The sequence below is a fragment of the Dipodomys spectabilis genome, unplaced genomic scaffold, assembly GCF_019054845.1.
Source record: "Dipodomys spectabilis isolate Male_0828 unplaced genomic scaffold, ASM1905484v1 ptg000115l, whole genome shotgun sequence".
Lineage (NCBI taxonomy): Eukaryota > Metazoa > Chordata > Mammalia > Rodentia > Heteromyidae > Dipodomys > Dipodomys spectabilis.
In genome coordinates this window covers 13253043-13281001 of record NW_024870792.1, presented here as the reverse complement: position 1 = coordinate 13281001, position 27959 = coordinate 13253043, and the positions used below count along the sequence as shown (strand labels likewise).

Genomic DNA, 27959 nt, shown 5'->3' with positions numbered 1-27959 from the left:
CATGCTTTTGTCAAATAAATACATCTCATAACTTAGCACAGGGAAAGACAATATCAGTTTATATTATATTTTTATTCCAGCATCTGAATTACAAAACAGTTAACTCTGAAGCCTGATTCCCCTTACAAGGCTGTTTATTTCACTGAGACTTAGCTAACATGTCTTGCAAAATAAAACTGTATTATTCGCTCAGGAAAACGTAGAGCCTGGTGCTGTAGTACATCCATTTTCAATTTTTTCTTTTTTATCCATTAAATGATGACTCCGTGTAGACACAAGACCTTAATGTGGATCCTAGGCTTCTCTGTAAATTTCAAATCTACATTATGCATGTTTTAATGAAGAATGAATGACATATCCCAGGGAAAGCTCTGGTTCACTTTGTCACATGTCCAGATGTGCACCTGGTCCTTCGTTCTATGTCACATAGAACACTGGTGCATCTTTCAGATGCATCTGTTAATGAATCAAGATCCAGTAAAATGTACATTTCAAAGGACAGGATTTCAGTGATGGCAGTGGAGCAAAAGAGCTTTAAAAATGAGAAACAAACCAGGAGTCTGGCTGTTGCAGCGTGAGCATTGGCTCTCTCTAATTTACTGCTGTCTTGGAACCTGGCTGTGTCTGCAGCGCTTCCTCCTTCTGTTGCTTGACTAAGTGCCAGCTTCTTTCCCAAAGGTGTTCAGTGACTAATGCTTTGGTTACCAGCCAGAATATTTTATACACGTCTATTTCTAGGCAGCTCTTCTACAAGTCTTAATTAAACTTTAATGTCAGGTTGAAGTTTATATTGAGGACCCCATAAGTCTTTTTCATTGTAAAGTGATTACATTCTGAGAAGGGGTGTGTGGGGGGGTCAGCTGTGTTCTTCATTTCCCTTTAACGTGATTACCAAGCAGACACCTATTGACCTAGCTCACTACAACATCACAGCAGTTCCTTCAATGTGAAGGTAGCACACAACCAACCACTCTCATTCACACACCTAAAGGACAGCCAGCATTTAGAATGACTGCTTGGTTTGTTATTACAATCTCTTCCAGCACTTTCCAACTTTTCAGACCCAACTATCAGAAAGCTAAAGATAATACACATCAAAGTATTATTTATTTATTTCTCTTTCATATCTGGAGTGCTACAGAGGTATTAAAAAAAGACTGGAGGAGACCAGGCACCAGTGACTCATACCGTAATCATAGCTGTTCAGGAGGATGAGATCTGAGGGTCCCCATTTGAAGCCAGCCTATGCAGGACAGTCCATGAGTCTATTTTTGTCAATTAATTGTATCCCCCCCAAAAAAGCCAGAAGTAGAGTTATGACTCAAGTGATAGAGCACCAACCTTGAACAGAAAAAGCAAAGGGATAGTGCCAAGGCCCTGAGTTCAAGCCCCAGTATTCACACACACACACACACACACACAGAGAGAGAGAGAGAGAGAGAGAGAGAGGGAGAGAGAGAGAGAGAGAGACAGGGAGAGACAGAGACAGACAGAGACAGAGACAGACAAAGAGAGACACACAACCAGAGGAGGCCAGATGTGGTGACTCTTGCTCTAATCCCAGTTATTCAGAGAATGAAGACTGCAGGATCATAATTTAAGGTCAGATTTGGCAGAAGGTAAGATTTCACTTAATCAACAATACATGGAGGCTGTGTATGTTGGTATTCCAAGCTACATGGCAGGCAATAGGTAGTATAATAATGATCCAGGCTGGCCCTGCAAATGTGTGAGAAGCTACTTGAAGAATTATTAAAAGGAAGTAGGGCCAAGGACATGGCTCAAGTGGTAATGCACCTGCCTAGCAAGTATAAGAGCCTAAATTCAAACTTAATACTGCCAAAAACAATATTGAAGTGGGAGGACACTTTCTATAATGCTGTATGGCTTCTGAGCTAAATGCTTCCAGCAAGTCACATCCAAAGTATTGAAGTTTTTGTTCTCAGAATAAAGTAGAAAGGAATTTGGAAAGGTGTTACCTAACCATAATCTCAGCTCTTGAGGCAGATGGATCATGAATTCGAGGTCAACCTTAACCACCAGCACATGTTATGTGTCTTAGCTAAACACTAGAAATCTTTGTACACTCACAGAAGAGATAAATATGACTGTCCAGCCATAATTCTATAGAATTCATGTTGATAATGCCACAAACGTTTAAGTCAATAACTATTCCAATAATTACCTACCTTTTATAAGGTAGGTATTGTCTTCAGTATTATCCAGCTCTTTTTTGATGCTTGATACACATGTGAGCCTGTACACACTTATGCATACGCTTTTTTGTACATTACCTGTGTTGTTAGACTCTGAGAAAACCATGATAATGGTGATCTAACGTCTGTCCTCCAACTAAACTTAATTTGACATTATGAAAACACTGCATTAAAGAGGCAGCAGTGTTGGAGAGAGAGAGAGAGACAGAGAGACAGAGACAGAGAGGCTTACTGTGGTGGGGAAGAAAGCAGTATATAGTGCAGGTGGTTAGAAATTAGTACAGGCTGAAGAACTATTAAGTGTTACTGGTATTGAAGCAAAATGTTCAAGAGCACAAATTAGGAAGGTGCATGAAGAAGAGAAGGTGTTAAAGGCAGAGGAAAAACCTAACACCATCTTTTTGGACACCAGTTTGGAGGTAAAATGGCTAAACAAAAGACATGGTTGTATGGTGGAGAGTGAGGCAAGGGCTAGCCCTTGAAGGCCTCAGGTTCTAAAAAGAAAGGACACTTATCTTCAAGGCCTGGAAGATCTGGTTCAAGTGTGTGACTTTCGTCTGTTTTGTTGAAGATGAGCCTCTAGCAGTGTGATGATTGGATTGTGGGAGATAACATATATTTAAAGCAAATAAATTGGGGTATAATACAGGTTGACTCAAGGTCTGTCAGGACATTTTCAGACTTAAAAAAATAACAAAAAGATTTTCTTTGGTGAAGCTAAGCTAAATAATCAGAGGAATAGAAACAGAACAATATGCCTTTATCACTTCCAGGCAAATGTGGTTCCCTTTCCCCGGCCCCCAGAGCTCTTTGTTCATAAATCCTTCCATGTATTTACAATGTTTGTTTACATTTATCTGTAATTCTGTCCTTGACTTCCTCTATGAGAGAGTGAAATGCATTTTAGCTATGTGGATGTGAGGGAGTGCATAGCACCTGATATATTGTACAGGAAATTTCAATTATAGCCATTCATTCCCACTTCTTCAAGTAGTGCTTCAAAGCAAATCTTCTGCAACATGTTCTTAAACTACCCTTAGATACCTTTGTGTTTAGTCATTCCCAAGAAATTATTACATGCCTCTTCTGTGTTTACTTGGTATTTCCCTGGGAAGTTGCTTTCAAGCTTTAGAGCAGTCTTGCTGTGGCTTTGAGAAAGTTCCTTCAATCTTAAAGTTTGTCGCATTTAAAACATTGTGAGGATTCCATATTGTTGTATATATGATACTCAAAGCTTAGCAATGCTGAGACCCCTCACCCCAAAGAACTGGTTGCAGTTCTAGGATCTGAACTCACTCATCTGAATTTGCAACAATCCTTTCTTTGCATTTCCTCAACAGAGACATTTTTACAATTCTGTTTGTATAATTTGGCCTAATTTTTGATAAAGTTGGTGAGCCACCCTGCTTCCTAAATTAATTGTGGTTGCATAGATTCTTCTGTCTCTTACTTGCTGGTATGTCCTATCCTCTCCATATTTTCTTCACTTTAAGCACAACATTCCCTATTTTTTCATCCAGTTTTCTCCAAGTTCCCTCCTTTTTAGTCATTTGGTTAGAAGAAAAAGAGAAAGTGTTTTGTCTCTAGAAAACATTGCAAAATAACAAAAGGTTAACATTACAGAGTTAACAGACAGAGAAATTCCTTAGAAAGGCTAACTCACAATCTAACAAAATAAATACTAGGAATCTGGTACTGGAAATGGGGTGAAGTTTCAAGGGAAGAGGAGTAGATGAATGAAGACAGGAATGGGAAGGAGAATCTTAAAATTCAGTGCATATCCTACAAAATTAAGAAAATTGAGGGAAGGGGTGAGGTTTGGAAGGATGGAGAGAATGATAAAATGGGGTGACATGGATCAAGATGTATTCATAAACAACATTGATGAACAGCCATTCCTTTGTAGACCTACTTGAAGATAAGTTAAAAGTTTACAGTTAAGCAGAAAAGTAGTAAAATAGAAAGACCATTTCATTTTTAACTAATTAAAAAAAGCTTTCTTTGGCAATACCTGACTGAATTTATCTTAAATATTGAATCCTTTTAAGATGAATGTGATCCTGTTTGCATGAGGTCATACCCGTGGGTATTGTTTGTCTAAATATTTTATGATCACTATAAATACCATATGGATATGAAATTATATTTTCTAAATATGAACTAAATAATATTACTTCTTTTATAGGCCATATGAAAATAAAACCTACCTTGCTCTTGGGAGCATGAAGACACTGATGTTGAACGTGTCTCTGTTTAATGGCGGAGACGATGCCTATGAGACTTCTCTTCGAGTCAAACTACCTGCAGGGCTTTACTTCATTAAGATTTTAGACCTGGTAGGTTCTGTACACAATAATATCATGAGCTTCTTAGATTTCTTTTAATTTTTTAAGAACTGTAAATACTATACTTCATTTGCCCTCTGTCTATACCTTTTGGGGGTTTTAAACCGTTGGAGTATACATCAATATTTAGACTTATTCATCAGCCCTCCGATTAGTTTGAGACTTCTACATGGTTCTGCTCAGAAAAAAATGAGTCCCTTAGGATCCAAGTGCAAAAGCATCCGTTCCCTGCTCCCCGGGGCTAGAAGGAGAGGACTGTTTGCCTGTCATCCTTCCTCACATGCCTGGTGGGAATCCTTACATTGAACAATATTAGTCCTCTATTCCAAGCATCTGGAGTTACTGCTCTTTGTTTTAAGCTCAGCCTTTCAGTCCTCTTTCCTGAAACATTCAGTACATCAGAACCAGTCATCATCCATCACTGCTGATGCCCCGCTCTCACGTCAGGTGCTAGTCAAGCTTTGCTTTGACCACAGAGCCTAGAGCATTTAGAAACTTTTTCTTTCCACCATATTTTTTTGCAGGCATTTAAATCCATCAATGAAATATTAGGAAGCTTGAGTTTCAATGAAAAAAGCATCCATTTGTTTCTCGTTTGAGATTTTCTACATCCCTTAGCCAATTTACCCAGGTTACAGAGACTATCTTTTTACACCAAGGGCACTTGAGAAAGGCCTTGACCTCTTACTAATACCTATTAACCCTTTTATCTGGACCATTGGGAATCTGTTCCCAAAAAGTGAAACTCCAGGTGTTCAAAGAATATACTTAAAGTACACCTGTTATAAATTTTTTTTGTTGTTATTGGGTTTTGTTTTGTTTTGTTTTTGTTGGTCATGTGTCGAACTCTGGACCTGGGCGCTATCCCTCAGCTCTTCAGCTCAAGGCTAGCACTCTACCACTTGAACCACCGTGCCACTTCTGGCTTTTTCTACTTATGCAGTGCTGAAGAATCGAACCCAAGGCCTCATGCATGCAAGGCAAGCACTCTACCACTGAGCCACCTTCCTAGCCCCAAATACAGTTATTTTTATTAAATTCCTTGCACCATACTTTCACATAATGAGCAGAAGAATGAAGTATGGCACTAACACATTCCTTATATCCTGATTTTTCAAAGGATTAGCTTTTAGCTTAAGAAATACACAAAGTGAGAATAAGCTATAAGGAATTTTTATGGAGGATTTGCATGAATGTTAGCATACACATGTGCACATATATTTAAATTCTTTTGCATTTCTACTTTTCAGATCCCCAGACCAAATAGAAAATGGTTTCCTAAGAAAGAAAATACTTCTAGAATGACTTTCTTCTTAAGAACCATATTCATGTTATAAATTTATTTCTCTCTTCTACCCAACCCAATTGTTTTATTTTTCCTTTTAGGAAGAAAAACAAATAAACTGTGAAGTAACAGACAACTCTGGAACAGTAAAACTTGACTGTCGTGTTGGTTATATATATGTAGATCATCTCTCAAGGGTATGTATTTAGTATTTATGATTTTCATTTACCTACCTTTATACTGAAAAAAAAAAGTGTACTTAGAATGTAGCAAAATGGTACAATGAAAGCAAACACAACTCATCCTGAAATCTTTGAGCTTTGCGTTTAGATTCTTGGCATTGCTCACTGCCTTCAGGGGATGGGGACGGGGGTGGTTCTGTTGAGAGGGGCAAGTGAATGTGTCAATCAGAATTCTGCTTGTCTGCTCAGTCTTCCCCAACACTTCCCCCACCCCACCCCAGGTGGCCCTGTCTGCCAGGCATGTTACCTCTGCTATACAAAAAGGTGTTTTTGGCAAGAGTCCTTAGTCAAGTTGTTAAAGCATCTCTAATTTTGTCCGTCTGGACCTGCCTGTCTTCACATTTCAGAGAAAGCTTTGTCTCTGAATGCGACTTGTGGAAATGCCTGAATGTTCAAATTGCCACAAACCCAAAAGCTTCCCTGTGTCTCATTGTCAAGTAAGAGGTAGTAGTTTACACCAATACGATAGCTTCAATTCTGTTCCTTAGTGGGGATGAGGAAGAACTATAGAGAAAAACTAAAAACTAAATTACAAAAGAAAATGCAATTTCGATTGTTATTAAAATGAACCTTTTGTTTGTGTTCTGCAGACAGATATTAGCTTTCTCCTGGACGTGAGCTCCCTCCACAAGGCAGAAGAGGACCTCAACATCACAGTGCATACTTCCTGGTACTGTTCATTGTGGGGGAAAAAAATAATGTATTTGAAGAAACATACCTCTGTATTTTGAGAGATTTGGGGAGGAACCATGAAGCTGTGTTTCATTGATTTTCTATAGAAAAATGCTTCCCTTCTATAATTGTTTTTTCTAAACCAACATTAGACACACATAACAACTTAAATAATGAGAATAAATCTCTACCAATCCTGTTCTTTAAAAACTTCTTACTGCCACATCTGTTTTTTATCACTGCTTCGCAGAGCATTAATCAAACCTCAATTAGGTATGCATGACATGTCTTTATTTCTTTCTGATGAGTTTGTGTGTGTGTTAAAACTATTCTAACAGACTCTTTTCTATCTGATTCTGCAGTGAAAATGAAGAATTGGATGACCTAAAGGATAATACAGTGACTTTAGCAATACCTTTAAGATATGAAGTTATGCTAAGTGTTCATGGGTAAGTAGAGGCAAGAGATTCCATAAAGTTTAGAGCTGATTGCATTGATTCTTACATTAATGTAAGAAACATACTTAAAAAATATTGTCTCACTCTGTAGTTTCTTGCATAGCTGCCCATTTGGGGTTTTTATTCATGTAGGTCCTGGGGCTTCATGTAGGTCTAGGTGCTGTCACAGAGTTTTTTGCTCAAGACTAACCCTCTACCACTTGAGCCAAAGCTCCGTTTCTGACTTTCATTGGTATTTTATTGGAGATAAGAGTCTTACAAATCTTCCTGTCTAGTTTGATTTTGAACTGATCCTCTGATCTCAGTTTCCTAAATTGCTAGGATTAGAACTATGAGCTACCAGCCTACAACTAGCTGCTCATTATTTTAATCCTCTCTGTAATCACCACTGATACCACATCAAATTCATGTCCAGGTAGTTAGAACAGCCCTAATAAATTCCTAGAAGGACACAGCCTTCCATTTGTACACTGAACAATCAAGAGGCACTAGAGTTATGCAATGTGCAGTAAAGTTCAAAGAAGTGTAAGCATAGCCAAATTCACACTCTTTAGAACACATACCTAACCTACATAGAAAATGGATTGAGACATGACAGAGCTGACTACAGGTATCCCTGTCTGCTTTTGAAACTCATGAGATTGTTGAATTCTGCCATAATTTCCTCAGGATTTTAGTAATCATTTAATGGATCCAGTTGTGATTCAAAGCAATGGATGCAAAGGTCATTTCCAACACAGTGTCTTGAACATCTCATTGTTACAATGAGTCAATCTGTATCCCTATTTAAGCATTTTATTTTTTCCCTTTCCCTTCCTCAAATTAGAAAATTTATATATAAGGTACAGGGCACTGAAATAAAATACAGTGAAAACAGGAGTTATACCATGGGGACTTCAGTGGGAGGAGGGTTGGGGAGGTAGGAGGAGGTGAGGGGAAGTAGTTGGGCAGGTGGGGAAGGAAGGGATGGTAGGGGAAAAACAAAGGAGTAGTCATCAATGCTTGATAGGAAATGTACTCATTACCTTGCTCATGTAGCTGTAACCCCTCTGTACAGTATTTTTATAATAAAAAATATTTTAAAAAAAGAGGGATGCAGAAAGAATAAAAAGAGGTTCAAGAAAATGCTCATTATTCAGGCTATGTTTCTTGGTTTATAGATACATTTTTAAGCCTTAGAAGATCAGAGATACAGAACAAAAGTGGAAAAGTATGTTTTTCTCATTGTTCTAAATATAAACACCCATCAGTTTAGCTGCCCATGAAGTTGGCTTACAATTACAGAAATTTAGGGCTTGAGGAATGTCCTAAGTGGTAGAGCACATGCCTCAAAAGTTCAAGGCCCTGATTTCAAACTCCAGTACCACAAAGCAAACAATTATATAAATTGTCAGAATCTGAAATTGATGGATTGCTCGTCAATGAGCTATAATGGGACAGAATATGTCCAGACCTCAATAATCAATATATATACAAATGAAAGGGCAGTTGCATGTTTCCTGGTTTTGAATATTTTTCTCTTCTCCCTTCCTTGATTTTCCCATGATGACAAATCTGTTTTTCCTCTACTCACATCTCATTATTTGGGGCACAAAATGTCTGTAACTATATACATGTATACATAAACATATATATAGCATATACATATTTCATAAATACACATGCCATTTGATTATTTCAAATTTCATTACTATTTATTATGGGTGCCTAGTTGGGTATTATCTAATTTTATCTGCCTAATATAAAACTGCAGAGAGTAGGATTTCCTCAGAAAAGCATTCCTCAATGTTCATTGCTAACCACCTATTTGTCTAAGGTTACAAACAATTACGATCTCATTTTCTTTTCTTGTTTTTTTGTTTTGTTTTGTTTTGTTTTTTGTCAGTCATGGGACTTGAACTCAGGGCTTGAACACTGCTCCTGAGCTTTTTCACTCAAGGCTAGGACTCTACTACTTGAGCCACAGTAGTACTTTCAATTTTCTAGTAATTAGTTAGAGATAAGAGTCTCATGGCCTTTCCTCCTCAGGACTGGCTTTGAACCGTGATCCTCAGATCTCAGCCTTGTGAGTAGCTAGGATTACAAGTGTGAGCCACCAGTGCCCAAGTAATTTTGTTGTTGTTGTTTAATTATCATCCCTATTGGTTTTTTAATTGTTTCCCAGACCTTGGGTTCCTTAAAAACAGCAAGAACTGAGAAAATAACCCCAAAACATGTTAGTTTAAAGCACAACATCATTTGGGGAAACCATAGGATTTTTCCCACAGTTGCCAACTCTGTGAGTCATTTAAGGGCTCAAAGGGAAAGAAATGTCAGAAAAAAAATGAACTGGGCAGATGAGGGGAAGGTATAAATAAAAGAAGAAAGTATTGGTGAGAAGGAACATTATCACTCAAGTCAGAGTATGTGACCTTGTAATTTTCTTACTTTTTCAGTAAAGTTCTAAGAAACTCAAGGTATTTTAAGAGTTTATTAAAAATGCTATAAATACCATGTACCATGTCTAAAAAGACACTTAAGGCCAGGTGCCTATGGCTCATGTCTGTAAATCCTAGCTACCCAGGAGGCTGGGATTGGAAGATCTTAGTTTGCAACCAACTGGAGCAGGAAAGTCTATGAGACTCATATCGAATTGATCACCAAAAAACCAGAAATGGAACTGTGGGTCAAGTGGTGGAGCACTAGCCTTGAGCACAAAAGCTCAAAGACGGCACCCAAGTCCTGAATTAAAGCCCCAGGACTGATACAAACAAATAGAGAAAAATGAGGGAAAAAATAATTAACTGATTTTGTTCCTTTCAGCTTTGTGAATCCAACTTCATTTGTGTACGGATCAAATGAAGACAATGAGCCAGAAACATGTATGGCAGAGAAAATGAACTTCACTTTCCATGTAAGAAAAGTTGTTTGTGTTGGTATTTGTAAAAACTGGCAAGTTTATTCTGATGCATTGCTAGCATCCCTGCCATGTAACTTGGCCTCTGCAGACCAGGATTTATTGTCAACCATGAGTTTTTGGGGCTGTTGTGTTGGGGATCAGGCCCTTTCCTCTCCACCTATTGCTTTCCCCTATTTCTCTTGTCCCTGGTCTGCAAGCCCACACCATATGACAGGACATGTGGATCCTGCAGAGCAGAGGTGGTGTCAGAAACAAGCAGAGTTATAGGATGAGCTAAATCTGATGACAGTCTTGCAGATATGCTGAGAGAAAACTCTGTTGGCAGAAATCTGAGAAATTTCTAGTTGTTTCCAGCTCTATAATAGCCCAGACATTACAAAGTAAAGGAAGATTTTTTTTTTCCTTCTCTCCATTTAGAGTTGACTTGTCCAGTCTTGCAAGCTATAGGTTTCTGAATTAGGACAACTTGATCAATTATTGAATAATGTTTTAACAAATAAAGAACACTATAATGACCTAGTAGTGTTATATACTGAGATAAAGTTTATTTTTATGTATTTTTATTGTAAAGATACTGTATAGAGGGGTTACTGTTACATGAGTAAGGTAATGGGTACCTTTCCTATGAGCATTGTTATCTCCTCCCTTTTCCCCCTACTATCCTTTCCCTCCCTATCTCCTTAGTTCCTCCCTCCACCCCCCACGCCCACCAAAGCTGTAAAGTTCATTTTCAACATAGTGTCTTGTACATCACCCTGTTACAATGAGCCAAAGAAACATAGGTCCCATGGTTTCCATTATTTGCAATAATTAATATACATCTAGGATAATCTTACCTGACAAGCAGAAAAGGTCAAAAGCTATGTATGTACGTATGACCATATAAGAAGATGCTAAGCGAAATGAACCCCAAGATAGGGATACAAGAGGTTTTCTTCTTTGTTGCTGTTGTGTTTAATGTACTATGTGATTTTTTTGTTTCTTTGGTATGTTCTTCCTCCATGTTATAGCCCTGGGTGTCACTGTATTTGATTCTGATACCCTGCATCTTGTATATACATTTTTTTTCTAATTTGAGGAGGGGAAGGGAAATAACAAAATGTTCAAACAAAGATACAGGTTGAGATAAAGTTTTCTTTAGAAAATCCTGTTAAGCTAGAATCTGGTTGTCTTTCAGGTGTTAAGAGATAATGTCTATAAAAAGATTTGTTTTTGAATCAAAAGCACCGTGCATTCTTAAAGTTGTTTAATTTTCTATATAGCATGTAAGTACTGGATTAGATGTGACATTTTGTAAAATAATGATTTTCAAAGGTATATTAGAATCACTGGGGTACCTATTCAAAGTTCAAATATTTGTACTCTGCCCTAGATCTATGAAAAAATAACCTTTAAATCTTATTGATTTCATATCCACTACAGCTTTTGTTAGACTAGTACATATGGAATGTTGAAAAATTTTAGTTTTCCACTTTGAAAACCCAAGAAGAACTTTTTTGAAAACAGTGGGGATTTGTGCTTTGATAAACTAAAATGAAAATCTAAGCTGTTGGAAGTTTAAGAGGCCTATTAATTACTTTATAATTAGTAGTCAGATATCTTCTAATTAATGTCAGATGGGGTGCTTTAAACTGGAGAAACTTGTAATTTCTGTTCTAGTTCTTAAATGTCCCTGGAAGTCTAGAGGTTACTGGGTGATCATTGATTAAGTATAAATGCAATTTAGACTCCATATTTACTGGTCTCAGGATATGTAGAGCTCTAATGGAGCCCTCCCCACCCCCACCCCATTGCTGACATTCCACTCTGTAACTGCTTGCTGCCTCCCTCGGTGGCCTACCAGTTACTTCCCATCCTAAATGGAGAGGCACTTTCAATCTGGCACACTCAGATTACCACAAGTCTGTGAATCATCTTTTTCTCATTTAGGTTTTGTGACAATTCTTTTCTGACTCTGCATTGGCTTTAGAGTTACAAAAAAAGCCAATGTCCGGGGGTAATATTTGTCCCAGATCTCTGCTTTTAGAGATCTGGAATGCTCCAAGTTTATTTCACTGACTTTGCAAAGTGTTATTAAGAGCCTGTCATTTTGCTTGAAGACCCAGTAATATGCTTCTTTCCCTTTTTTCTGAATGTGTAAGCCTTATAATGCAACTGAATGAAAGAGAAGTTATTCTTCTCATACTGTTCATGAGTATCCTCTCAATTTGGAGTGATTTTGTGAAAATATTATCATATTTATAATTAGAGCACCAAGAATTCAGGTCCTGCCATTCTCAACTTTCTTAGGAATAATATAGACACCTATTAGCGTTTGCTTTATTTGGTGAATGTTAAAATATTTACCCACTTCGTAGAATAGTGGTTGGGTTTTAAAATGTGTACTATGGAATATGAGTGTATGTTGTTAGTCTTAAAATGATTGCTTAAAACTAGAATATGTTCTGAGTATATATAATTTCTTAAAACTAGTTTTACAATAATTCATTGTAGAGTTTTTAATTTTTTATTGTTATTATGAAAGTGATGTACAAAATGGTTAAAGTTACATAGGCTAGATAAAAACTACGTTTCTTTTTGGACAAGGTCACCCCTTCTTTTGCTCTCTCCCAGTTTTTTTTCTCCCATCCCCACTTCTTTTTCACTGCAGACTTTTTAACTGAAAAAAACACATGAAAAAGGCTAAGAAGAATTACAAGAGTTTAAGATTATTAGCAAACCTTAAAAATTCTAACTATAGATGCTCTCTCCCTTTGCTCTAGTTTCCAGTAGCAAATCTCCACTTTTGAATGATCACCTCAAAGTTTATGAATTTCAGTACTTATTTTTGTGAATTTTTCTTTTTTTATTAGGTTATCAACACCGGCATTAGCATGGCTCCAAATGTTAGTGTGGAAATAATGGTACCAAATTCTTTTGTCCCTCAGATGGATAAATTGTTCAACATTCTAGATGTCCAGGTAAAACCAGGTTCCTTCTAGTTGATTTTCACTAGGAGTGTCTTAAATACTAAAACAAACACAAACTAATCCTTTTTCCAGGTAATAATGATTGCTGATTTAGATTTTGCTCACTATGAATTTGTTGAGTATATTTTTATACATTATTTTAGTCTGTAGAATAGCAGTAAAATTTCTTGGGGCTCAGTGGTAGAGTGCTTACCTTGCATGCATGAGTCCCTGGGTTCGATTCCTCAGCACCACATAAGCAGAAAAAGCAGGAAGTGGCACTGTAGCTCAAGTGGTAGAGCGCTAGCTTTGAGCTGAAGAGATGAGGGACAGCATCCAAGCCCAGAGTTCATGCCCCACAACTGACCAAAAACATAGCAGTGAAATTTCTTCATTTAATTTATACAATAATAAAACTTTATTTTTCACTGGTATTGAGCCATTATTTTAGGATCCATCTTCTTTGTGATATTTTGTATCATAGGACAGACACATTTTTGTCATTATTTTAGGATATATCTTCTTTCCATTATTGTGGAAGTAATTTTGTTGGTAGACTATCCCATAAATAGTGGAACCCACTATTTAAAGATTAGAAATAGAGCTTATCTTAAGGAAAGCAATATTTCAATCATTATCTATAAATCAGTTTTCTTGTGCTTGTCCAAAAGAATTCTTTTTGCCTCCTCCTTTGAAGAAAAATCAGTCACAAATTTACCTAAGTTTTTTTCATGTGATTTTTTAAAGCCTAAATTGAATTTCAGATTTAGATAATCATTTGTGTAGAAAACAGTTTATCATTTTGTTTTGCGTATAAGCCAAAAAAATGTTCATTTCAGGCTAAAGTCCAAATGTCTTTTCTCTTATTTCTCATAAATTTGTAAAATTAAGTCCATCCTATTAGCTTATGACCTATATCTTACTTTCTGAAAATTTAGTGGGGTTTTGTTCCTCTTTTGTCACAGAAACTCAGTCTCTTCCAGATGTCTGTCAGGAATATTTTTTTTTACAACGTTAGATACCTGACAAGTTTTAGGAGAACATAAGCAAATAGAACTTTTAAAACCATGTTGCTTTTGATCTTCCATGTGTTACATAGTAATACTTTTGTTGCTTTCTGTCTTTAGACAACTGCTGGACAATGCTACTTTAACAATTACCAAAGAGAGTGCACATCAAAGCAGGAAAAAGGAACAATAGAGGCTCTGAGAAACATTTTCAAATTTTTGTCAAAGACTGATAAGAGGCTATTGGTATGTTTCAATTCTTCAGGTTGTTTTAGCTTTCCAAACAGAGAAGTGAAACAATCAAAACCAATGGGTTCGAGCTGTCAGGTGAATGGTAAGAGAGAACACAAGATTAGGAACATTCCTATGTGTAAGGGACAAGCATAACTGGACAAGTGGAGAGACAATGTTGAATATATATGCTGATTTCACTCAATAATCCTCCGGACACCAACTCACCTGGAAAGCCTTTGTTACATAGTATAAATTTAACTTTCTTTCATCTTAGTGTGTTTATTATTTTATGGGAAGTAAGAATGTCAAATTATCAAATTTTCAAATTATTGTTAGGTGTAAAAAATACATGTAATTTACCAAGACTAGGCTTAGACTCTTCCTTATTAAGTTAGTAAGAAAGATGAGAATACATGTTCCAATTTGACCACCTTGTTTCAGTTAACATTTGTTAAAAAAAAATTGAGGATTTATTTAAACAAGATAGTTTTGAAATGCCTCTAAAGGAAAGCAGATATTTAATCCTATGTTTCCATAAATGGTATCTTTTAGGTGTGTAATTTTTTTTTAATTTTGTTTTGATGTTGAAATTTTAATGTATTTTTACATTGTTTTCCAGTATTGCATGAATACTGATCTGTACTGTTTGAATTTCTTGTGCAATTTGGGGAGAATGGAAAGTGGGAAAGAAACTAGTGTTCACATACAGTTGGAAGGTCGGTCCTCCATTTTGGAAATGGTGAGTCCAAAATATCTTAGCAATTTTTTAGTATGGGTGAGTTCATATCCAATCTATAAATTCAATTTTCTTATATAGTCAAGATTACAGGAAAACATTCCACAAATTGTAAAGGAAAAAATAAAAGTTTGGAATAGAACTCAAATTATATTTCCATATGTCACTTCATCTGAAAACTAAAATAAGGAATATGGAATAATTGTTATTTAGTTCAGAAAGTCAAATTGATTGCAAACATTAATGAAATCAAAGAAGTTGACTGGCTTATTAATAGAACCTTAAAATTCTTTGTTTTGTTTTCTTTTTATTTTATTTTTTAGATTTTTAAATTTTTATTGTAAAGGGGATGTACAGAGGTGTTACAGTCACATAAGTCAGGTAATTAGTACATTTCCTTTTGAATAGTATCACCCCCCTACCTCATTCTCCCCAAATTCCCCTCCAAACTCCCTTCCCCTCCCCCCACCAAGTTACATAGTTCATTTCCAGCATAGTGTCTAGTGGGTTTTACGCTGAATTGGATCATCCTTTATCCTTAAAATTGTTTCCACACAGCTTTAAATCCTAAAAGATCTAATATTTAAAAAATAAAGCTATGAAGTTAAAGGAAATCATTCACAAAATTGAACTAAAACATCAAAATTCATCAACAATAATAAAATGATTAAAAAACACTTCATGAACTTTGCAACATTAAATTAAACTTAATATAAAAGAAGCACATATTTTTATGAAGAGCACTTTGAGGTGAGACTAGTTTTATCACAAGTTGTTTTCCAGTTTTCCCATGCTTTCAGTATGGATAAGGTCTCTTTCTGTGTCTCTGTGATGTTGCATACTACATGGTTTACACTTAGTTCATGGTATATTGTAAAACAAAGGAAAACACAGCTGAAAAATCAAAGGGAAGATAGGCCCATCAGGCAAAAAGAAGAGATGTCCATGTTAATTAAAACTTGGAAAAGTCAGGAACCACCAAGAAGTCATGAGACCTTTAGAAGTTTGCCATGTCATACTCCCAGGTCCAGGTTGGCAACATGGGCAAACTATGGACATGTTCAGACCAGATCGCTCCTTGTTGCCAGTGGCTGCCATGTGCATTTGTAGGGCATTTAACAGCACACTCAGAAGCCACACTAGATGCTACTAGGACCACCCTCCAAATCACAACAAAGATGTCTCTAAACACTGTGGGCTCTTCCTTAGGAGAAACATCCTCCTCACTGAAAAAAAGTACTATTCTTGAAATCTATTTCCAGGTCTACAATGTCTAAAAACCTTTGCACGTTCATTTTCTAAACATTTTTATTATATTTAAGTAGTTACACAAGAGAGTTGTCATTTAAAGCAATCTATGAATATAGTGCATCTTTGTGTTACCCCTTTCAACATTCTTTGCAACCCCTCCCAATGTACACATTTCTTGTTTTCTTAATTTTAAGGTTATACATTGTATGTTTTTTCTTCTGCCATTTAACAAAGACGTTTATGTATATAATGCATCTTGATCTATATCATCTCTTCGATATCTTCAGCCTTCTTCAACCACCCCTTCCTTATTTTTCTCATTTCTCTGGTATATATAATGAATTCTTGCCTGCATCTTACCCACTCCATTCTTCTACCTACCTTCCTTTTCTTCACCACCCTGCAAGTACCCATTTCCATTTTTTTTTTCATTCATGGGGCCTGAATGCTGGGCCTGGGCACTGTCCTTCAGCTCTTCAGCTCAAGGCTAGCGCTCTACCACTTGAGCCACAGAACCACTTCCAGCTTTTTCTGCTTATGTGGAATCAAACCCAGGGACTCATGCCATGCAAGGCAAGCGTTCTACCACTGAGCCACCTTCCCAGCTCCCTAGTACGTATTTTAAAGAGTAGTTTTTAACTTTTGAGGATTGTAAAGTGCTCCTCCCCTGTGCTCTCTCTGTCTCGCTCACTTTTGGCAGTATTGGAATTCTTGGATTTGAACCCACTCAGCATGCTTTCTCAGTGAGCTCTCTAACACTTGTGCTATGCCTCCAGCCCTGCTTTTTGCAGACTTTTGTACCTGGTTGGATTCAAAACAAAATCTTTTGGATCTCAGCCTCCTAAGTAGCTATTCCAGGCATGAAGCATCAGTCCCCAGCTGACAGACTTCTTTAAGAGCCTAAGTATGGAATATGTTCTCACCATCCTAATAAATGCACTTGTGGAAATGTGTCTGAACCATTACTTGAACCTATGAAGTTCATCTACAGATTCCAAACTGCATGGGTTCTGAGTTCTAAACTACTCACTTTAGATAGAAAAACCCTGACATCTTACATTAGAATTTGATTACAAATTATTAAGTAAACTCTATGTATTCATTTAGAAAGAAACAAAAACTTGAAGAAGATGGATGTGACGGAATGTTTTTATCAGATCAAGTCTTGTTTGGGAATAAAATTTAATATCCCTGGAAAACATTACATTAGTAATGTTGTGGTCTGACAAGTACTTTAAATCAAGTTATGTACAACACAGCAATGCTTAACAAAAGGATTTTAGTGAAATTATGTATAGGTAATTTTGCAACCTAAGGAAACTTGGAAAAGCAGTTAATCACAAATGAATTAGCTTAAGGAAACATCTAGATAGTAGATAAAGATGATGATAAATTATTTCTATTCACATGTCTTCATGAAATAAAAACTATGATTTGGGGCTACAGTGATGTTCTTTTTTTGAAAAATAGGATGATACTTCAGCACTCAAGTTTGAAATAAGAGCAACAGCTTTTCCAGAGCCACATCCAAAAGTCATTGAACTAAACAAGGATGAGAACATTGCATATGTAAGTTTCTTTTAAGTGGCACACTCAATCTGCATGGGAAACATCCTGAGTGTTTATAATTACTTCCTTTTGTGTACCAGAGTCATTAAAGGTCACTAAACCATTGGGGCTTGGCAGTTTCAACAACAGGTGGGAGGGAACAATATCTAGATCTTTAGGGAGGTGAATCTGGTTGTAATAAGAATGCAGCAGATTGAATAAAAGGGCCATGGTTAAAGCCTGTCACACTCACCGTTTCTGCTAAATGAATTCTAATATTTCTTATGGCTCTGAACTGTTAAGGAAATGGCTCTGAACTGGTAAAGGAATGGCATTTTAATTAGGTATAATTATTATAGTGGGGGGGGGTTCAAAGAAATTATAATCAAGCTTTTAAATGGCATTTCCTTATTTCACTTCCTTCATGCAGGTGGTACTGGAAGGACTGCATCATCAGAGGCCCAACCGTTATTTCACTATTGCAATCATTTCAAGCAGTTTGCTTCTGGGACTCCTGGTACTTTTATTAATTTCATATGTTATGTGGAAGGTGAGCCTTTTATATTAATGAGTATTAAACTACTAAACATGTCATTTGTTAAGATTTTCAATATTGTAATGTTAACTTTGTGTGTATGTGTGTGTGAGTGTGTGTGTGTGTGAGTGAGTGCGCACGTGTGTGCCAGTACTAGGATTTGAACTCAGGGCGTCATGCTTGGCTTTGCTGCTCAAGGCTCGTGTTCTATCTCTTGAGCCATACCTCTCTTTATGGTTTTTGTTTATTAAATGGATATGAGTCTCCTGGACTTTTCTTCTTGGGCTGGCATTGAACCAGGATCCTCAAATATCAACTTCCTAAGTAGCTAGGAAATAGCTAGCAGCACCCAGCTCAACTTTCTAAATTTCAAAGTGAATATGTACTATTGGTGTATTTCTTCTAAATTTGGTACCAAAGTTTGACTAGAAAAAATAAAAATTATTTTGAATAAATATTTAAACTATACTACTAGCTTTGAAGGATATCATTGTTTAAAAAAAAAAGCACTGTGCAAACTTTACACATTCTATTGAATGCTCATTCAGAGGTGGAGAGAGTAAATGTGTTACTAGCAGGTCCCACATTAGCATCAAAAGTGCCTCTTTAACACCTTGTGTCCTAAACTAACTTTTGCTGCTTACTACACCTGTTAAGAGGCTTCATAATTAATGTTACTTGGGACTTCATTTGAGAACTTTTGCTGTTGATTGCTTCGATATTTGATGTGAAGATTGTATGTTCATAGCTGTACATCAGTTTTATATCATTTTATTTTCAGGCTGGCTTCTTTAAAAGACAATACAAATCTATCTTACAAGAAGAACATAGACGAGACAGCTGGAGTTATGTCAACAGTAAAAACAATGAGGATGATTAAAGACTTCTTTCAAATTGAGAGAACTGAAAATAGACTCAGGTTAGACGAAACACTGTTTACAGAAAAGATATTTTTCCATGTACTTCTTCTACTTATGGCCTTGTGACATTATGTTTTCATATGAGGAAAAAGCAAGGATTATGCTTCGAAATACAAAGGTATTCCTTAATATATCCCAAAATGGCCTTTCCACTGTTAGATGAGTTGACAAACACTAATGCAATTAAGAAAAACAAACTCTTGAAGATATTTGAAGATCTTTTATTTTCAAGAAGAATTATTTATATATGTATTCACCTTTTTAAGAATATTCACTTTTTAAGACTTTGTGTGTGTGTGTGTGTGTGTGTGTGTGTGTGTGTGTGTGCGCGCGTGCAAGCATGTCTTGGGGTATGAAACTCAGGTCCCAGATGCTGTCCCTGAGCTTTTATTTTGCTCAAGACTGGCACTCTACCATTCAAACCACAGCTTATACTTCTGGCTTTTATGTGACTAACTAAAGATAAGAGTTTCAGGGACTTTCCTGCCTGGGCTGATGTCAAACCCAAACCTCAGATCTCAGCCTCCTTAGTAGCTAAGATTACAAACATGAGCCAATGATGCCCAGATTCTAAGACATTTTGATGAAAGGGCTGTTCCCCTACATTTTCTAGTGGGTAAAATGGGCCTTTTGTCATTTCAAAGTATATTTTATTTTAAAAAATCTTTAGCATATTGCCTATGGACTTTAATCCAATAATTTCTTTTAGTTGCTGACTATGAATATTATAGGCCTGATGAACAAACTTTCATATTGAATTGTATACACTGGTTTGAGCTTAATGAGATAATGTCTGAATAAATAGAAACTTCTTAATTTTTTTCTTTATGTACATATATTTGCTACATTTTTTAAAATGCAGGTGTTAGTATAGATCTGAATCCACTATGACACACATTTCCTATAACACACATTTATCAAAAGAACATCAGGCTGTAGATGTTGCACTTTTGCTAATATACACTTACGTGTGCAAAAATATGAAAAATGTACCTCACTAGTGATTATAAAATCAAAGCATATAATGATAGAAGGACAGTGAGTGATTCCTACATAGTGGTTCTCTATAAAATATTCACTGTCTAAATTAAATAAATAAGATATTTGCTTGGATATTATACTTTTTGTTACTTTTCTAATATAAGCATTCAATGAAATTTTATGAAAATCTGTTCTCCATAGAAAAGGAGAAATCAGATTCACAGACTTAATTGAAAAATATAGATTTAGCTTGTATACAGTGAGTATCAATTTATATCCAGTCCCATAATTTCCCTATTTAATTGATAAAAAACATTCAGAAAGTTTGTTCTAAGTAAATAAGATTCTGTTTAAAAATAAATAGCCTCTTACTGAATTTTAAATAACTTATCTTTAAATACATTTACAACTACAATCATTTTTGTAATATTTATTTCATTCATGTAATCTAGATGTTGATAACTGTAGAATATACTTTCATCTGGACCTGTCTTTATTTGTATATGAAAGCCTAATTTTATTGGAAGTGATCAAGAAGATAAATAAGAGGGAAAACTTTAACAGCTGTGGAAATGATTGCTTTCCACAAAATCTCTGCTGCCTTTCTCAGATTTCCTGGTTTATAAAAGTTACTTGTTCAAGCCTGTGTTTATGACCGGTAGCTGGAGAAGGTACTGAGATTTGTGAAGGCATTTCAGCCATGCTACTTGAGACAAAGCCCAAGCTCAAAATATACAAGCAAAAATAAATTTACTTAAATGTATATGTTTTTAGCGTGCTTTGTACAAAAGATATATTTTAGTGCTTTCTCATTATGAAAAGCCAAATCATTCATTTGAGAAAAGGTTTAGGTTCATTTCTGAAAAATCAAGTACAATTTAGAAATGCCTTTTCAAGTGTGAGCTTAATAGAAATTTGATTCTTCATACTGAGAACCAACTGTTCTGGTGGTGACTCAGGCCTTCCAGGATCAGGAGCAACATGGCTAGGCTCTTCTCAGTTACAAAGATAGTTTGCACATTTCTAAATAGATTTCATCATAAATTTTGATAAGTTGAAGCAATTTATAATTCTTTTCGAATGAGTTATTCTTATTGTTGTTTTTGCTTTTGTCGGTAGTGGGGCTTGAACTTTGGGCCTTGGTGCTGTCCCTCAGCTCTTCGATAATGCTAGTGCTGTACCACTTGAGCCACAGCACCACTTCCAATTTTCTGGTGGTTTACTAGAGATAAGAGTCGTGATTGGGGGGGGGGGGGGGGAGAGGCTGGGAAGGGATGTGAAGGGTAAACAAAGGAGGAGGCTGCAATGCTTGATAAGAAATGTACTCATTATCTTGCCCATGTAATTATAACCTCTCTGTACAGTATGTTCACAATTAAAAAAAATAAAAAGAAAAGAAAAAAATAAAAAAGAGTCTCAAGGACTTTCCTGCCTGGGTTGGCTTTGAACTACAATCAGATCTCAGCTGCCTGAGTAGCTAGGATTAAAGGTGTGAGCCACTGGTGCCTGTCTTCGTTTTTTGTTTTTGTTTTGTTTTGTTTTTGGTGAATCAGAACTGTAGAGTTTGGAGGAGGAAATTTTGTTGTTTCTGGTAATATCACTAACTAGTTTGCATGATACTTAAATTTAACCCCTATGAATTGGTTATGCCGTTAGTAAAAACTAGGGCAATCTTGTCCGATCTCTGTGTTCTGTTTGGCTAGGGGGAATGGAACATCAGATGTGATAGACTCAAATCTTGAAAACCAAAAGAAACTACTTTGGAATTAATTTGGTCAAATTTTGATATATCATGCTGATGCCTAAATATATGAAACATTTTATTTCAATCTCAATAAACAACTTCTAAAACTAGAATTCAGATTGGTTTTGATGCGGCTATATTTTCATCTTGATTTATAAAGCCCTTGAACTACTTTTTTAGGAATGTCAAAATAGTGATTTCTTTTAAAAATACATTTTCTATTTGGATATGTCTTTAAAGTGTAGCCAAATTCCTGTATATTAAAATTCTAGTTAGTTTTTTTTATAAACAATTACATGTTACGTTGCAATCATTCATTTCTTCTAGGCTTCCTCCATAAAGACTGATAAGCCCTGGGTGTAATCTGCAAAGAATAATAAGAATAACTTACTTCATCAATATATCATTGTTATTTTTCACACACACACACACACACACACACACACACATGCTGAGTATGTCACATAGTACCACATAGAAATTGATACTAAATATACACTCAAGGCTGAGCAGTACTCTACCAAAGTGAGAAGCCTGGAGTATCAGTACTAGTTGATAGCTTTCTTAACCATCTTCCTGGACCCATGAGCGCCCTCCATCAGGACAGACACATTGTTCTTATAAAATAAGCAGATCTAGTGGGTACTCCTTCCCAACCACTTGATTAACAAGAATGTGTTGGCTTGCTCCTAAATCTATCAATGCCCTTTGCACTTGTTGCTTAACTAAATAATTTGTAAAATTGTTCTTGTGTAAAGCATGTTGAATACTTTGTAAAGATCTGAGAAAAAGCAAACTTCCCAACAAAAAGTGTTGTCATAGTTGAGCCTGAGCACAGTGGGAAGAAACTAAAAAGACTGGAACTATCTCCTCACCATGGTACAGAATCTCAGTCTATTTCTTAAAAGCCAAAATGAAACTGGGGACAGACATCTGTATAGTTTATACAGAATGATCATTTAGAATGCCAATGTAGAAAAACATAACCAAAGAATATGCCTTTGTTCTATATACAAATTGGTGAATAAATTAAATGTTGTACTTTTTTATTTACTGAAAGTTGTGCATGTGTCTTTTTATGTTTTCCTTGATTTACTGTTTTTGAGCTGACCCACAGTTAGAAGAAGACCAGTGACACATCTCTAGACCATGTAGAGTGGTGAAGGAATTATGCTCACCTCACATGAACTTCTGATGCAACTTCCATTAAATCACCATCTATATTCCAAGGGAGACTGGTTTCTGAAGCAGGTTCTGATTCATTGTATCCACTGGTATTAGTCCTTGGGCAAACCTTTACTTCTTCAACAGTATATGTCTCCACAAATGGAAAACTGAACTAAATAAAACAAATGCAAATAATCACAACACTTTCTTTATCTTAACCTGTTCATGAAAATCAGAGTTCACTGCTCCCCTTACAAATAAGTATCACCATATGTGCTGACAATTTCTAAATAGTTTTAAATATCATGGTCAGAGATATTAAGTTTTGTTTTGTTTTGATATTTGAAAATGAAATCCTTTCCTAAAGCTATCCTGGCTCAACTAGATCTTCTATATGATAATCAACATTGTTACATGACAATACCTATGAAAATTACACACAATATAAATTTTCCCATTAAAACAATCTATAAAGCCAGACTTGGTGGCTCATGTCTATAATCCTAGATATACAGGAGGCTGAGATTAAAGGATCTCTGTGCAAAACCAGCCCAGGCAAGAAAGACCGTAAAATTCTTGTATCCAATTAATCACAAAAAAAGCTGGAAGTTGAGCTGTGGCTCAAGCAGTAGGGTGCTAGCTTTGAGCAAAAAAAGCTCAAGGACATTGTCAAGGACCCGAATTTAAGCTCCAGGACCAACATGTTTGTGTATACGTGCATGCGCGTGCGCGCACACACACACACACACACACACACACACACTCTCTCTCTCTCTCTCTCTCTCTCTCTCTGTAATAGGGGTCTACTGATATTGAAGATTTTCATTATCCATTTATTCCATTAGAAATTTGTTAGTTTGATGCCATTTGCTGATACAATTTACTCTCAGTGTTAGTTTTTCGTTCAGAATTGAAATCTGGAACAATCTAGGTCTGAACTTAACGAAGATGAAATGGGAAATATATCTTCTCTAAAGGGAAAAAAAAGAAATAAAATTTTCACAAGTGTTTGCCTGCTTCCTCCGGACTTTACAAAAAGGATTATAAATTGCGAGATAATTGTGCTTCTTACTGACCCCTCCAGAATGTTTTGAAGGTAATATTGGAATTGCAAATTTTCATGTTACCTATCTAAGGAAACTATTAAAAAATACTATTGTATCATCTGAAATAATCAAGAAAATAATACCAAATCACTTTCATGTGAATGTACAATAGCGACTCAGTCAGTTTTCAGTCAAATGGCATGAGATTTACCCCCCAGATAAATACGTTATTTATCTTACTTTCTCATCTTTTCCAAATATAAATGTTAACAGTATTTAGAAGTTGATGGAAAAGTAGTATTTTGTAAACCCCTGGTATTTTATACACATAAAAATGAAGCTCCAGCTTACTTTACAGCTTAGAGTGTAAAATAATCTAAGTTACAGAAAAGATTACAATGTTACATCATCTGTTTTGATTGGAAGAGAGTTAGAGCATTCTCTGTGGAACCAACCTGGCTCTCTGTGAAATACTTTGATAATCACAAAGCCAGACTTCTTAACTTGGGTGTAAAGCTTTGAGGACAGGTTCTACATTCACAAATACTTCTGTGTAATTATTCATTCTAAAGGTTGCATGTTTTGAATAAGTTATTAATAACTGGCAATTACGGGTTAAATTATGACTGCTCCCCTCCAAAAAAATAAGTGTAACTCCTGGAACTTGTTTGGAAGTAGGATCTTCACAGAGAGAATCTTGTAACAGATGCTATCAGATGTGTCCTAACTCTAAAAAATCTATTCCAACTTAGTGATAATGATTAACCTTAGAAACATAGAATTTTAAGTACCTTTAATATTGCCTTCCTTTTCTGTTTTTGGACTAAAACATAACAAACACGTAGTACTTTTGGATTAAGAAAAAATAAAGTTGTTTTAGCATTTAAAAAACTGCAAAATCAGAAAGAGACCTACATTACTTTGGGAAAAAATAGTACATCTACATATTTTCTTTAACTTCACTTGTGTAAAATTATGTCTTAGACATCTCTTTATCAACTTCACCTTCTTAGAGACATATTTAAAGAAAGTATGCCACAATTTCATTTATTTTGCTATTTAATTTCCTAAACAGGTCAAGGTGATTACTCAGACTAAAAAAGTCTGAAAATGTGAGGTAAAAGAGGCAGCCTGGGAGTGACTAAGGCATGCAAAGATATTGAAGAGGCTCCTTGCTGGATTCTCTCTCCTGATCTTCCCACCTGTGTGGTACTAGCTATATCCAAGCATATACATTCTTGTATCAACATTGTATTAACATTCTTTATACCTTGAAGAAGATGTGCAACATAAGGTTTTATTGCCACACCTGAAAACTTCAAGACTAATTGCTGGATCAATACTAAATGATTCTGTCAATATCTGCCAAAAGAATTTGGTTTGTAGCCAGGTGCCAGTGGCTCACGCCTCTAGCTACTCAGGAGGTTAAGATCTGAGGATCGCGGTTCAAAGCCAGCTCAGGCAGGAAAGACCGTGAGACTCCTATCTCCAATAAACTACTAGAAAACCGGAAGTGGCTCTGTAGCTCAAGTGGTAGAGCACTGGCCTTGAGCTGAAGAGCTGAGGGACAGCGCCCAGGCCCAGAGTTCAAGCCCCATGACCGACCCAAAAAAAAAAAAAAAGACTGGTTTGCAATCACTTCTGTTTCACATTAAAGCTCATCACTTCAGTGTAAATTTGTATCTCTATATGATATAGTTTTGAATATTCCCTACTAAAAGGGTATCCTTTAAAATAGATATTGGTAATTCTATTGTAGTAAATGGGCATACACAGATCTGCAAATAAATGTTGGAAAACTCTAAACATCATTACTTTAAAAGGCCGGAAAGCAAAACTCTCAGATTTTTGCCACTTTTTACGTCAGGAACACCCAAATCTGTACAACTGTGCATGCATTTCCTATTTTGAATGAACATTTATTTTTAAAAAGATTAACATATTCAGAAGAAAAACTTTCTTATCAGCAAAACTTGATGCCAACTTTTAATTTTTGGTGCTGCTCTTGAGTCTTAAACTCAGGGTCTGTGCCCCCTCTCTTACTTTCTGCTTAAGTCTACACTCTACCAGTTGAGTCAGAGCTCTTCTTACAGCTTTTGAGTAATTAATTGGAGATAAGATTCTCATACACTTTCCTGCCCAGGCTGGCTTCAAACCATAATCCTCAGATTTCATTCTTCTGAGTATCTAGAATTACAGGCATGAGCCACTAGTGCCTGACTTGATGTCAACTCTTGAAATATCTTTCTCATCATGATTAATAGATTCACAAATAAATAAAGAAAATTTACTATACCTGATTTTTTACACTGGCATATCGTTTCAGGTGTTTTATAAATTCTGGCCGAGTAGTGTTTCGTGCAATTATAAGAGCCATGCTTCCATTATTTAATCTGAAATTAAATAGTATTTGACAATAAGAAGATTATGAAGACACTGGGCATGAGTAGCTCAGGTCTGTAATCCTAGCTACTCAGGAGAGTGAGATTCAGAGGATCTAAGTTGAAAGCCAAACTGGTCAGAAAAGTCCTTGAGGCTTCATCTACAAAATAACTGGTGAAATACAAAACTAGAGGCATGGCTGAAATGGTAGAGCAGTAGCTGATCAACTGAAGCAAACCTGAGCCCCTGAATTGAAACCTGGCTTCAGAAGTTTTTGAAGAGATGACATCAGAAATCACTGCAGGCTATTCCTTATAATAAGTACATTGCTTACCTAATATATGGAGCAAGTCATATAATCACTGGCAGATTAAATTTACCTAAGACTATTAATCCATATTTTCTAGGCTATTATTTTTTCTTATTCTTTTTCTTTCCAGAGCTGAAGACCGAACTATGGACCTTGCATTTGCCAGGCAAGTGCTTTTCCACTGAGCTAATTCCCCAATGCTTAGGTTAATATTTAAATGATCTATCTTTTCAAATTACTTTTACTGACCTATCATCTTTCTTTTCAGCAAGCTACTGAATCTTTGCTCTTTAAAATTAAGAAAATGAACTCTCATCAAGACATAATTTTTAAAGTCACTCTAACTATTTAACAATTTGAAATGTAAAACTACATTTTAAAGATACATTATAAAGTAGTTAATATACACAAATGCTGCAACACATTTTAACATTTTGTGAAATGTAAACTGTATCTGAAATATTTATTTATGGGAAGAAGTTCTCAGTGACATAGGAAAGGAAATAAATCAAAGTGCCCTTGGTGGATGACATGAACAACTTGGCCACACAGGTTCAGTTAGATGCCTGAGTATTGTTTATTTTTTGGGTGGTCATGGGGCTTGAATTCTGGGCCTGGGTGCTGTCCCTGAGCTCTTCAGCTCAAGGCCAGCGCTCTTCCACTTGAGCCACAGCACCACTTCCTGTTTTCTGATGGTTTATTGGAGATTAGAGTCTCAAGATTTTCTTGCCTGGCCTGGCTTTGAACCATGATCCTCAGATCTCAGCCTCCTCCTGCATAGTTAGGAATACAGGTGTGAGCCACCAGTGCCCGGCAATACCTGAGCATTTTTATCTCATATAACTATTCCACGTGTTGTAAGAGACTAGAGATTCAGAGTTGTGATTTAATGTCAAAGCAAGCCACTCACAATGCAGTACTTTAGAAGGCATTTTGCAGAAATACATGCAAATTTTTCCAGGCTTGATTTCAGTTCAAACATGAACTTATCCCAAGAATAACAACATTAGAAAGAGCTCTTTATATCTTTTGG

General features: G+C 36.1%; 2 protein-coding genes across 3 annotated transcripts in view; one reads left to right on the top strand and one right to left on the bottom strand.

The window, feature by feature from the left end:
* Itga4 (integrin subunit alpha 4) overlaps window positions 1–27959 on the top strand; it is an 80469-nt gene that overhangs the window by 48874 nt on the left and 3636 nt on the right. The window contains exons 18-29 of one of the 2 annotated variants that reach the window (XM_042688226.1): window positions 4402–4552; window positions 5948–6043; window positions 6679–6758; window positions 7123–7209; window positions 10021–10111; window positions 12970–13077; window positions 14193–14318; window positions 14926–15045; window positions 17764–17862; window positions 18272–18391; window positions 19158–19295; window positions 27057–27093. In XM_042688226.1, coding sequence (XP_042544160.1) covers window positions 4402–4552; window positions 5948–6043; window positions 6679–6758; window positions 7123–7209; window positions 10021–10111; window positions 12970–13077; window positions 14193–14318; window positions 14926–15045; window positions 17764–17862; window positions 18272–18391; window positions 19158–19256 — 1177 coding nt within the window. In that variant the 3' untranslated portion in view covers window positions 19257–19295; window positions 27057–27093. Of the gene's footprint in view, window positions 1–4401; window positions 4553–5947; window positions 6044–6678; window positions 6759–7122; window positions 7210–10020; window positions 10112–12969; window positions 13078–14192; window positions 14319–14925; window positions 15046–17763; window positions 17863–18271; window positions 18392–19157; window positions 19296–27056; window positions 27094–27959 lie in introns of those variants that run through there. The other variant, XM_042688225.1, reaches the window with a different exon arrangement.
* Cerkl (ceramide kinase like) overlaps window positions 22280–27959 on the bottom strand; it is an 86685-nt gene continuing 81005 nt past the window's right edge. Inside the window, 3 exon segments of the mRNA XM_042688227.1 lie at window positions 22280–22385; window positions 23200–23360; window positions 26531–26627. Of these exon segments, the coding sequence (XP_042544161.1) occupies window positions 22304–22385; window positions 23200–23360; window positions 26531–26627 (340 nt within the window). The 3' untranslated portion in view covers window positions 22280–22303.